The sequence below is a fragment of the Camarhynchus parvulus genome, chromosome 1A, assembly GCF_901933205.1.
Source record: "Camarhynchus parvulus chromosome 1A, STF_HiC, whole genome shotgun sequence".
In the NCBI taxonomy this organism is placed as follows: Eukaryota; Metazoa; Chordata; class Aves; order Passeriformes; family Thraupidae; genus Camarhynchus; species Camarhynchus parvulus.
Genome location: NC_044586.1, coordinates 69,889,819 through 69,902,337, shown reverse-complemented (window position 1 = coordinate 69,902,337; position 12,519 = coordinate 69,889,819). Strand labels below are relative to the sequence as shown.

The following is a 12,519-nucleotide window of genomic DNA, read 5'->3' as shown; positions in this document are numbered from 1 at the left end:
TTCAGGAATGGATCCCAACTTGGATCCCGACATGGCTCCTCCTAAAACCGGGACAAAGTTCCAGCCCCAGTCCAGGCCCAGGGTACATTCCCAGCTTTCCTCCACGGATTCTCTTTGGATTCCTCCCAGGATCCTGGTTTTCTCCCCGATTACTCCTTCCACGCCATTCCAGCAGCATTCCCATTCCCACAGGGTGGAAAATCCCTCGGGATTCTCCTGGATTTCCGTGGGTTGGCGGGAGAAGGGATCAGAGCCACAAGACTGGGAATATCCATGGGAATTCCCACCTGGAGCTCCCAAATCCCACCTTGGGCCAGGCTGGATGTCACCATTCCCATCACTCCCAGCCACAATCCTGGGAAGGAGTTGGGATTTTTGGATATCCAGGGAAAAGCAATCCTGGAGGAGAGGGGGAACCCACAGGAATTTTTTCCACCTTCCAAAGTCGAGCTGGGACCAGTTTGTGGAGCCAGCTGGGAAAAAAACCCAGGAATTTCAGGGCTTGGATCATCTCCTGAGGAAAACTCTGGCCCTGCCATTCCTGGAGTTTAATTCCATGCTGGGAGAAACTGCTTCCAGCAAAAAAAAAAAAACCAAACGGGATAAGGGTGAGAGGGAGGATCCAGGAAGCACCTGGAGTTCCTGGAGCCAGAAAAACAAAGGATTTGGGATTTTCCAGTGAATCAGGGGCTGATCCACCAGGAAGGGCGTTGGATGTTGTGTCATCGCACAAAACCCGATCCCAAAATCCCATCCGGTGACTCATGGTTCAAAACTCCGTCCAAAAATCCCGGAATTCTGAACTTCCCGCAGCACTGAAAGCCCCGGCCATGCCAACATCCCCAAAGTCCCCAAAACCTTGGAATGTTTCCTGGGAATTCACTCCCCCCATCCCACCCGGGGCTTCCCATGGGATTTGCTCCATCAGTTTTCTGGGATAAAGGTTCCCCACAAGGAAAACTGTCCGGAATTCCAAGGGAACACCACAATTCCCAGTCCGTCCCTGGCAGCTCCTGATCCAATGGATTGAGGCTGGAATTGTCCCCTGGGAAGCAGCACCAGGGTGGCCCTTGCCTCACTTTTCCAGGATTTTTCCAGGATTTTTCCTGATCCATCCAGGAACAACAGGGATCTACTGGATCCCCCAGGCTTTTCCAGGGAATCCGCTTCCCCCATCCCACCCAGGGCCTCCCATGGGATTTGCTCCAGGATAATTCCTATGGAATTTTCCAGGATAAAGGTTCCCTCCAGAGTCCCATTTTTCCCATCCCAAAACACACAAGGAAAACCGTCAGGAATTCCAAGGAAACACCACAATTCCCTGGAAAAGCCACCCCAGTCCATTCCTGGCAGCTCCTGATCCAATGGATTGAGGCTGGAATTTTCCTCTGGAAAGCAGCACCCTTGCCTCACTTTTCCAGCATTTTTCCAGGATTTTTCCCAATCCCTCTGGAACTCCAGGATCTGCTGGATCTTCACCCTGGCGTCTCCTTCTTCCCAAAATTCCTTCCCAAATTTTGAGCACCTTAACCTTGGAATGTTGTCCCTCCTTTCCTCAGCGCTTTCCCCAAAAAAAAAAATCCACAACTCATCCTCAGGAATTTCTCCCATTCCAAGCTCTTTCCCTTCCCCCAGGAGCTGCTCCAGCTCTTCCAGAAATTCTTGGAATTCAGCTCCAGCAGGAGCCTCTGGAAGTGGCTGCTCTGGAACCTTTAATTCGATCCAAATAAATATGGGAATTTCTCAGAATTCCCTTCCTTTATATCCAATCCTAGTCAAGATTCCAAACCCGTTTGGCCACCGCATTCCCAGGAAAACCCAACAGCTAAACATCCTCAAGAATTCTTTCCTGGATTTCCCGGTTTTCCATGGAAAATCCCGCATCCGTTCGTTGCTCTTCGGGTCTCGAAGGCGGCTCCTTCCCAAAAATCCCTTTTCCCTATGGAATCACCACTTGGAATGCCGTCATTCCTCCCTCCTCATCCTCTCCATCCCTCCAATCCAGGCGGGCAGGAATTCCCACAGGAATTCCTTGGAAACTCCAGCACTCACCGGCTGCTCCGTCCCGGAGCGAAAATTCCCAACTTTTCTCACTGGTGGTTCCGTTTTTCCCTTGTCCTCCCTCTGTGTCCCCCCGGATGCTCCGAGGAGACAAAATCCCATGGAAGAGCTATCCCTGTTTTCCATGGAAGAGCTATCCCCGTTTTCCATGGATGGGGTATCCCCGTTTTCCACGGATCCTCTGGAAGCGGCTGCTCCGGGGTTTTGAATCCCAAGCCAAAGAAGTCCTGGGAATGTTGACAAATTTATCCAACCACTCCCCTCTGGATCAATCCTGCCAGGATTGGTCCGGCGCTTCCAGGGGCCGTTCCCAGGAAATTCCAGCCTCCAGCTCCACGCTCAGGTTCCCAGGAAAAATCCGGAATTCCGAGCTGGAGAATAAAGGGGGAATTTCCCCTCCTATCCATGTTTTGCCCAGTTAAAATCAGGATTTTCCCTCCGTTAATTCCCAGCTTGAATTGGAATCCTGCACATTCCTATGGAATTCTCTCTCCTGCTTCCCACAGAAAACAAGGATCTGATTATTTAGGATGCAACAGCACCAAAAAAAAAATGTTGGGAAACTCCAAACCGGCCAAGGAAAAACAAGGATTTGATGCATCCGTGCAAAAAAAAAATCTGGGAAAATGTGGGTTGAGAATGGTGTGGATAAAAATTCCAACTTTTTGCTGGAAAAATGGGAATTAACCGTGGGAAAGCTGAATAATAAATGACAGGATTTTGTTTGATGCAAAATCAAATTGGGATTCGAATCCAACGAAATTCCAAAGGGGATTTAATGGGAAGGGAGGGAAAAGGAGGAATTGGTCAGGAAATAGTAATTAATAAAGGATTAATAAATAAATTATTAATCAGTTAGTATTTGTTTATTGCTAATTAATAGAAGCGGGCTTGGATAATAATTCTTCATTTCTGAATTTTTTAGGGAATTTTTATCAAATTTCAGGCAGGATTGGATGAGCTTGGATCATCCCAGGTTCCCATTGGAATCTGAGGCTCTTAAATGACTTTTCCCACCCAAAGTTTCCCAAATTCCCAATAAAACCTCCCAGAAATAATTTTCCAGGGAAAAAAAAACATCCATCATTCCCAAGGACGAGCTCGTTCCTCCTCCTGCTCCTCGCTCCAGGCTTCCCTCGTTCCGTAAAAAAACAGGATAAAAAAAGAGCGCCGGAATTTCTATCGATCCCCGACGGGAGAAGGGGGGAGGATTTGATTGGTTAATTAATCAACCATAATTAATTAATTAATCAGTGACCCGTGAATGTCGGGATAATTGGAGGTCTGGGACAACGGCGGCTGCGGAATGTTTGATTCCAACCGGGATCAGCTGGAAAAAATGAGTTGTAACGGCCTGGCTGAAGGAATTTTTCCATGGAAAACAAAATTCCTGGAATGTGGGAATGGACGAGCGTTAATTAATCCTTTTTTTTGGTGTGGTTTGAATTAATTAGTTAAAATTTTCATGGATATCAGCATGGAAAAAGCTGGAAAAGCTGGAATAATATAAAATGTGGGAATGAGGTGGGGTGGGATCTGGGATTAAGCAAAGAGATAAAAAAAAAAAGGAATTTCCCTTTGGAAGTGGGAAAAGCCAAAGCCAGGAAATCCCGGATCCGGGAGCCCCCGGCACGGCCCAGCCCCAAGCCCAGCCCAGGCCCGATGGAAATCTGGGAAGCAAAGGGAAATCCTCGGGAATGAGGGAGCCCCAGGGCCGGCCCAGGGCTTCCAGAACCTTCCCTGAGAATCCCGGGATGAGCCAGAGCCCGTCCTGAAGGAGCCCCAGAGCCGCCTCTGCTCCAGGCTGAGCCCAAATCCCAAATCCAGCTGGAGCTTTCCAGCCGAAATCCCAAATCCAGCTGGAGTTTTCCAGCTCAAATCCCAAATCCAGCTGGAGTTCTCCAGCCCAAATCCCAAATCCAGCTGGAGTTTTCCAGCCCAAATCCCAAATCCCTCTGGAGTTTTCCAGCCCAAATCCCTCTGGAATTTCCCCAAATCCCTCTGGAGTTCTCCAGCCCAAATCTCAAACCCCTCCAAAGTTTTCCCAAATTCCTCCGGCGCTTTCCAGCCCCTTCCCAGCTCCATTCCCTTCCCTGGCCCCTCTCCATCCCCTCCTTATCCCGAGGATCCGGAACTTCCCCACGGAATGTGCAAAACTTTCTCCTGTTGCTTCTTTCCCGCTCTGGATCCCAGGCATTCCTTAATTCCCTCATGAATTCCAGCCCCTTTTTCCATGATTTCCTGCCAGGACAAACTGGCCGTGGACACAGAATTCCAGCCTCTCCTTCTCCCTTTTGTATCCATGGGGTTTCCATACCCGATCCCACAGCATTCCTTAAATTCCCACTCTCCTCTGGGGATCCCATCTGCATCCCAAGGGAACGAGAGAACCCTGGAATTCTCGGGATTCCCTGCAGCAGGATCTGTGGGATTTTCCAGCCCCTCCAGGCCACTCCCTTGTGGATCCTCGGTGGGAATCTGGGCAGGAATTTCCTTCCCTTCCCAATGGAAGCTGTGAACAATTCCAAGAGTTCCTTTTCCTTCCCCATTCCCACCTTTCCCAGGCAATTCCCAGAATTTGAGAACCCCCAACTCCAAGATTTTGATGGCCACAAGAAACCCTCAATTTAAGGAATTCTTGGGAAAAAAAAAAATTCCCTTTTTTCCTCCTGTTCCTGGTGGGTGCCGGAGCTCTTTGGTTGCTCCCACATTCCCAAGGAATCCAGCAGATGGAATTCAGAGCCGTTATTCCTGATATCTTTTTTTTTTAGGAATATTTCCAAGTGCTCAACTGATTTTCTTTTCATGCCAATTTTTCCTCGCCTCAAATGACTCAGAATTCCTCTTTATTAAGCACGGAATGTGTTCTTCCCGAAAAAAAAAAAAACGGCTGGAAAATGAGAAGATGGGATTGACGTTTTCCATGAAAATTGCCTCAATGGATGCATCCTGTTCCAGCAAATCCGATTGGGAGGGGAAAAAAAGGGAATTTTGGTCGTAAAATCTTTCAAATTTATTAAATTGCAAATGTGCCGGTCACGGCTTGATCCGAGTCAGATTTTCCTTGGAAAAAGCCGCGGATCGGGAATGCGCGGCAGCCCCGGTTATTTGCGGGTGGATTTTGCTGCCGGCGGATTTCTCCCGGATAAAATCGGGAATTGCTTGGATTCCGATCGATCCACTTTGTTTGATTGAGCTCACAGAGGGTGACTTTGCCCCCGGGGGAAATTCCCGGGATTTGGGGTTGTGCCGGAATATTTTGGGAGGTTCTGCTGCTCGGCATCCTCTGGAATGTGCCAGGGGAATTGTTTGGGATAAATGGGATGTATTCCCATGGAATTGTTTGGATTTGGGGCGGAAAAAGCCACTTAAATGTGGTGGAATTGCAGCTTTCCAATGTTTCCTCTGGATCAGGTGTTGGAAAAGCCAGGATGGGGCTGGAAAAGCCAGGAAGGGGCTGGAAAAGCCAGGATAGCCATCCACGGAGGAATCCAAGGAATCCAATGAATTCCTGGATGGGGCTCTCAGAGCTCTGGGGTTGGGATCAGGCCCAGCTTGGGTTTGATCTTGGAATTCTTTTCCCAGCTCAGGGATTTCAGGATTTATGGTTAAAGCACCCAAATCCTTCCGGAGGATTTTTGGGAATCACGCGTTTGATTCCCACCGGTTTTTGGGACACTCTCACTCCGCTCCATCCGGTTCCTCCCCTCTGGATGCTCCAACGGCCGCCATGGGAAAAAAAAAAAATCCACAAAAAGCCTGGAAAAATCCGCAGGCAGCACCTGCAGGAATGGGGACGGGGAAAAATGGAAATGGGGAAGAGGGAAAAAAAGCAGAGCAGCTGCACCATTCACGGAGCGCGATCCGGCGGGTCTGAAAGGAGCCGCATTTCCATGGAAAAACAATGGGAAGCTCCAAGCAAAAAGCAGCTCCCGGCCTGCTTGGAAGCGCTTTGGTTCTGCCCTAAAAGGGGGGAAAATTCCATTGGGATTCTCGACATCCCAGGGTTTTTGCCGCAGTGCAGAAGCAGGGAAGGATCAAAGGTTTGGGGCCGTTCCCAAGGGCCATTCCCAATATCCCGGTTTTCCCCTTGCAGGAATCGAATTCTCCTGATTTTCCCTCTTTTTTACGGCGTTCCCATGGCTGGAGAGTGGAGAATGGAGAGGGAAATTTCGGGATCTATGTGAATTTTGGGATCTAAGTACTGGGAAGACAGGGAATGGAAAAGCCCTGGGGTGGAGGCAGGGAATTGGTGGGAAGAGGAGCGATCCCTCATCCCACACTTTTCCACGTTCTCTATTCCCTCGGAATCCACATTCCCACTCTCATCCCTCACCTTTCCAGGTGTTCCCATCCTTTGAAATCCACATTTCCACTTAAGGATCTCCACTCTCATCCCTCCCTTTTCCAGGTGTTCCCATCCCTTGGAATCCACATTCCAGTGGGATCCCCACTCTCATCCCTCCCTTTTCCAGGTGTTCCCATCCCTTGGAATCCACATTCCCACTCTCATCCCTCCCTTTTCCATGTTCTTCCTTCCCTTCCCGGGAATCGGCCACATGGGATGGGCAGGAGCCTCCTCTTCCTCATCCCAAAGGAATTCCCAACCAGAATTCCCATTCCCACCCAGCCTTGGAACACTGAGGAATCTCCTCGGCAAAGCCGGAGGAAAACTGGGATGTCCCAGTTAAAAACCACCTTGGAAGGGACAAAATGTGGGAATTCCCACTCCAGCATTCCAAGGATTGAGGGGTCAGGGCTGGGAGCTCCCAACACATCCTGGAAAACATCAGGGAAAACCTCTGGAATTCCAGCTGGACACTCCTGGTCCATCCAACGCCGGGAGCTGCTCCCAGATAAATCCAGCTGGGATTTTATTTGAATTCCAGCTTTTCCATGATTTCAAAGGGAAGAGGAAGAGATGCCAGCACAAAATGGGGAAGGAAAACCTTTGGAAAATCCCAGAAAATTCCTCCCTAGCTGCACATCCCTGATCTTTCCCAGCTGTTCCCATAAATTCCAGCCCCGGGAATGCTGGCCGCTTCCCGAGGCTGCAGGAGCCTCCCGTCTCTCCACATCCCGGATTTCCTGGGATGTGATAAACCTGTAGTTCCTTGGAATGAGTTTTCCCCCTGCTTCCAGAGGAAAAACAAACAGAAAACCTTTGGAATCGTAGCCAGTGCCAGCCCCCACAGAGCCCATTCCCATGGGATGATCCCAAGGTTTGCTCCGGCACCTCCAGGATTCCAGCACAGAGAGGAAAACTCAGCACATTCCCGGGATTTTCCCTGGATTTGCCACTTTTTCCTGCCCAACCAGGAGGCTGCTCCCGCCAAATTTCAGGGATGGGTTTTCCCGTGGGATTTGACGGCGCAGAATCCATAAATTATTCCAGAGGAACCGACCCCAGCTCGGGCGTGCTCCTGTCTCCTTAAAATCCAGCTCCGAGCTGCCGGACCCCGTGGGAGGTTGGGATAATTTTATCCCGGGTCTCCACCGCCCTTCCCACGGAGCAGCTGGAGGCGGGAACGGCTCTTCCCGAAGGATCCGCGGCTCCGGGATGGGATCGGATGAGGAAGCTCCAAAGGATCCTCAGGGATTTCCGCACCCTCCTTTTGCCGGGATCACGTTCCCAGCTCGGGGGGTGATCCGGGTTCTCAAATTCCAACACTGGAAACCTCCGGAGCTCAGGGTATCCAAGGAAATCAGTTCCCTGCCCTGTGGAAAAGCTCCAGGACGGGAAACACCTGGAGCTCCAGGCTGAGCCCGGATCCTGGATCACGGCTGGATTCCCTGGAATCTTGTGATGGGATCAGTGGGACATCCCATGGATTCCCTGGAATCCTGTGATGGGATCAGTGGGACATCCCACGGTTTTCTTGGAATCTTGGATAGGATCAGTGGGACATCCCATGGATTCCCTGGAATCCTGTGATGGGATCAGTGGGACATCCCCGGCCTCCCAACCTTCCGGACACTCCATGACATTCCAGACCTGCTTGGACGTTCCAGGACGTTCCAGAACCCCTGGACACCTCGGGATACTTCGGAACATTCCCAGCCTCCCACTGGACACCCCAGGACATTCCAGAATCTCTGCTCAAACAATTCCGGGATATTCCGGAACCCCTGACATCACAGGACATTCAGAAATTTTTAACAATCTCAGACACCTCAGGACATTCCAGAACATTCCAGACCTTCTCCTTGGACACCTCAGGACATTCCAGACCTGCTCAGACACCTCAGGACATTCCAGAACATTCCCAACCTCCCACCTGGACACCTCAGGACATTCCAGACCCCTAGGGCACCTCAGGAAGTTCCAACCTCCTGCATCCACAATCCAAGCGGGAGAACTGGGAACTGGGATCCCATCACCCCCACAGGACCCTTGGGAAGGGAAGGGAAGGAGAAAAAAAGAGGAGGAAAGACCCCAAAAATTCCTCATTTCCCACAGCCCCATTCCCTGCAAAACTTCCCCATTCCCATGGAATTCCAGAACATTCCAAGCTGGAAAACCCCCCCAGGATCTCCAAGTCCAACCCTTGGCCCTGCACAAAACAATCCCAACATTCCCAGCACTGACCTGAGGGCATTGTCCCACATTTTCCGGAGCTCCGGAATGCTGGGGGGTTGGGAGAAATTCCAGAGGTTTTTTGGGAATTGCAGCCCCCTGGAGCAGCTCCACCACCCACCAGGAGCTTTCCCAGGATTTTCCAGGTGTGGGGAATTTAAGCCCTCTTCCCCGGCTCAGGTGCAGGTGATAAAAACCGGGATGTGCCAACGAAAAGGCCCTTTATTCCCAGGAAAACCGGGGGGAGATTTGCACCTGGGAATTCCAGCACTTCCAGGGAATTCCAGGGATTTGTGATGAGCAAACCCAGCGGATTGAGTTGGGATCCTCAAAGAGGGGTGGAGACAATTCCAGGAGGGCTGGAAAACTTCCCGGGACTTTCAAATCCCACCTGGAGGTTCCCAGACAAAAGATGGGAATTCCATAACCTGAGCTTTATGGAATTCCTGACCTCAGGAATGCCAGGATGGAGCTGGACTTGGGGCTGGAAAACTGATGATCTCAAACTCCTATCCCAGCGATCCCAAAGAATTCCCATCCTGGTGATCAAGAGAATTCCCATCCTGGTGATCCCAAAGAGTTCCCAAACTGCTCATCCCAAAGAATTCCCATCCTGGTGATCCCAAAGAGTTCCCAAACTGATGATCCCAAAGAATTCCTGTCCCGGTGATCCCAAAGAATTCCCATCCTGGTGATCCCGAAGAATTCCCATCTCCAGCAGAGGTTTTTTGGAAGAGCCGGTGGGACGTTGGCCGTGGATCTGGACCTCCAGAGGAATCTCTGGGATGAAGATCCAGGGACAGATCCAGAGCTCCAGAGGCACCTCCGGGATGGCCCTCGGCCACCTCGGCGTCCCCAGGGCCACCAGACACAGGATTGGTGTCACCGGTGCCACTGACCGCAGACTCGGTGTCCCCAGTGCCACCACAGGTCCTCTGTCCCCAGTGCCACCAGACACAGGACTGGTGTCCTCAGTGCCACTGACCACAGGCTCAACGTCCCCAGTGCCACCACAGGTCCTGTGTCCGCAGTGCCATCAGTCACTGCCAGCCCTGGGTCCCCAGTGCCACCAGTGACAGGCTTGATGTCCCCAGTGTTATTGGCCTCTGCCAGCTCGGTGTCCCCAATGCCACCAGACACATGTTTGGTGTCCTCAGTGCCACTGACCAAAGGCTTGGTGTCCCCAGTGCCCTCTACCAAGCCGTGTGTCCCCAGCGCCACTGACCACAGGCTCGGTGTCTCCAGTGCCACAGACCTCTGCCATCTCTGTGTCCCCAGTGCCAACCAGCCGCTGCCAGCTCTGTGTCCCAAGTGCCACTTACCACAGACTCGATGTCCCCAGTGTCACCTGGCTTCTGCCATCTCTGTGTCCCCAGCGCCACCAGACACAGGCTCGGTGCCCCCAGTGCCACCAGACACAGGCTCGGTGTCCCCAGCGCCACCAGACACAGGCTTGGTGCCCCCAGTGCCACCAGACACAGCCCATGAGTCCCCAGTGCCACCAGACACAGGCTCGGTGCCCCCAGTGCCACCAGACACAGCCCATGAGTCCCCAGTGCCACCAGGCACAGACTCAGTGCCCCCAGCGCCACCAGACACAGGCTTGGTGCCCCCAGTGCCACCAGACACAGCCCATGAGTCCCCAGTGCCACCAGCCACAGGCTCGGTGCCCCCAGTGCCACCAGACACAGCCCATGAGTCCCCAGTGCCACCAGCCACAGGCTCGGTGCCCCCAGTGCCACCAGACACAGGCTCGGTGTCCCCAGCACCACCGGTCTCTGCCAGCCCTGTGTCCCCAGTGCCACCACCCCGCAGTCCCCGTGGGGACCCCACGCCAGGCCCCAACAGAGAATTGTTCCTGTCCAAGAGGCTCTGACCGCCCTTGGTGCCCTCTGCTCACCCCAGGTCTGTCACCTCCTCCTTGTCACCTCAGCCGTGTCACCTCCAGCTGCCCACTCCCCTAATGAGGGCTGTTAATTACCCCATCACCGCAGCCCTCCAGCTTTTCCTGCTCCTCACTCCCTACAAATCCCCCAGTTCCAGGGAATTCCGGGAACGTGCCCAGCTGAGCCCTCACCAGGGCTGTGCCCTCCTGGGTCACCCCGGGGTCACTTCAGGGGTCACTCCTGGGAAACCCCTGGGGTCACTCCCGGGAAACCCCTGGGGTCACTCCTGGGAAACCCCTGGGGTCACTCCTGAGAAAACCCCTGGGGTCACTGCTGGGAAACCCCTGGGGTCACTGCTGGGAAACCCCTGGGGTCACTGCTGGCTCCTGGGGTCACTGCTGGCTTCGGGGTCCCTCTGGGGTCACTCCTGGGGTCACACAGCACATCCCACCAATGGCACTGGCACATGGCCCCCCATTCCAGTGTCCATCACCCCATTCCAGTGTCCATCACCCCACCACCATTCCAGTGTCCATCACCCCACACCATTCCAGTGTCCATCACACCATTCCAGTGTCCATCACCCCACCATTCCAGGGTCCATCACCCCACACCATTCCAGTGTCCATCACACCACTGTCCACCCACCCGTGTATCCCCCTCCGCGACACGACACCATTCAGTGTCCATCACACACCAGTGTCCATACCCCACACCATTCCAGTGTCCATCACACGTCCGTCCCAGTCCCAGTCCCAGTCCTGGAGCTGATCCCAATTCCTGTCCCGGTCCCAATCCCAGTCCCAGAGCTGCTCCCGGTTCCAGGCCAGTGCTGGGTCCACTCCCACTGCCCGTTCCCAGACCGGTCCCGGTCTCAATTCCATTCCCAGTCCCAATCCCAGTCCTGGAGCTGGTGCCAGTCCTGGTCCCGGTCCTGTTCCCAGCCCGGTCCCGGTGGGTGCGGGCCCCTGGGGAGGGGAGCGGCCCCGCGCCGCAGCACCCCCGGGATGGCAGCGCTGCCACCGGGCACTGCGGGAGCGGGGGGACACCGGGATGGGGACAGCGGGGACCCGGGACAGCGGGGACCCGGGCAATGGGAGCCGTCCTGCCGGGCCCGTGGCAGGGAGAAGTTTGCCGGTGCTGCCGGGGCGGCGGTGGGGCCGGGAGCGGGCGGGATGTGGGGCGGGATGCGGATCCCGCCAGAGCCGGTGCGGCGCCGAACCGGGTGCGGATCGGGGCGCAGATCGGGACCGGTCTGAGTGAGGGTCGGCACCGGTGTGGGCGCGGACCGGGCCCGGTGTGAGTGCGGGTGAGGGCTGCTCTGGACGCGGATCGGGGCCGCTCTGGGCTGCGCATCCCGGCGCGGGCGGCTCGCGGTGGCGCTCCGTGCGGCTCCCGCTGCGCATCCCGCTCGGTGCAGTCCCGGTGCGCATCCCTCCCGGCTCGGCACGGTCCCGGTGCGCATCCCTCCCGGCTCGGCGCGGTCCCTCCCCGCTCGGTGCGGTCCCGGCGCGGCAGCGGCCGCTCGGGGCTCCCTCCTGCCCGGTGCCCCCTCGGCACTCACCGTCTGCTGCAGGTCGGGGATGCCGATGCGCACCACGATGGCGCCGGGCGCGGGCTCCTCCATGCGCGCCGGGGCCGCCAGCTTGGGCGAGCGGGGCCCGCCGCGGCCCCGGGCCGGCTCCAGGCGCGGCTCCTCCCGCAGGCCGGGGCTCGGCTCCCCGCTGCTGCTGCGGGGCTGGCGCTCCGGCGGCGGCTCCGGCGGCGGCGACTCGGGGCTCTCATGCTTGCTGCCCGCGGGGGCTCAGAGGCATGCTCCGTGCGCCGCGGCGGGCGGCCCGCGCCTCCGCTCCCGCACCGGCACCGGCACCGGCTCCGCACCGGGGCCGCGCTCAGCGCCCGCCCGGGCCCTGCGGGGGGAAGCGAGGGGTGAGCGGAGCGCCGGGACAGACCCGGGAGAGGCATCCCCGAGCCCCGGCAGGGAGCCCCGGAACT

At 55.1% G+C, this 12,519-nt stretch overlaps 1 protein-coding gene across 1 annotated transcript in view; it reads right to left on the bottom strand.

Moving 5' to 3' along the window:
* Positions 1-12,198, bottom strand: part of SHANK3 (SH3 and multiple ankyrin repeat domains 3) — a 127,392-nt gene extending 115,194 nt beyond the window's left edge. The window contains 1 exon segment of the mRNA XM_030960634.1: positions 12,089-12,198. Within this exon segment, the coding sequence (XP_030816494.1) occupies positions 12,089-12,151 (63 nt within the window). The 5' untranslated portion in view covers positions 12,152-12,198.
* Between the last annotated feature and the right edge of the window lie 321 nt (positions 12,199-12,519).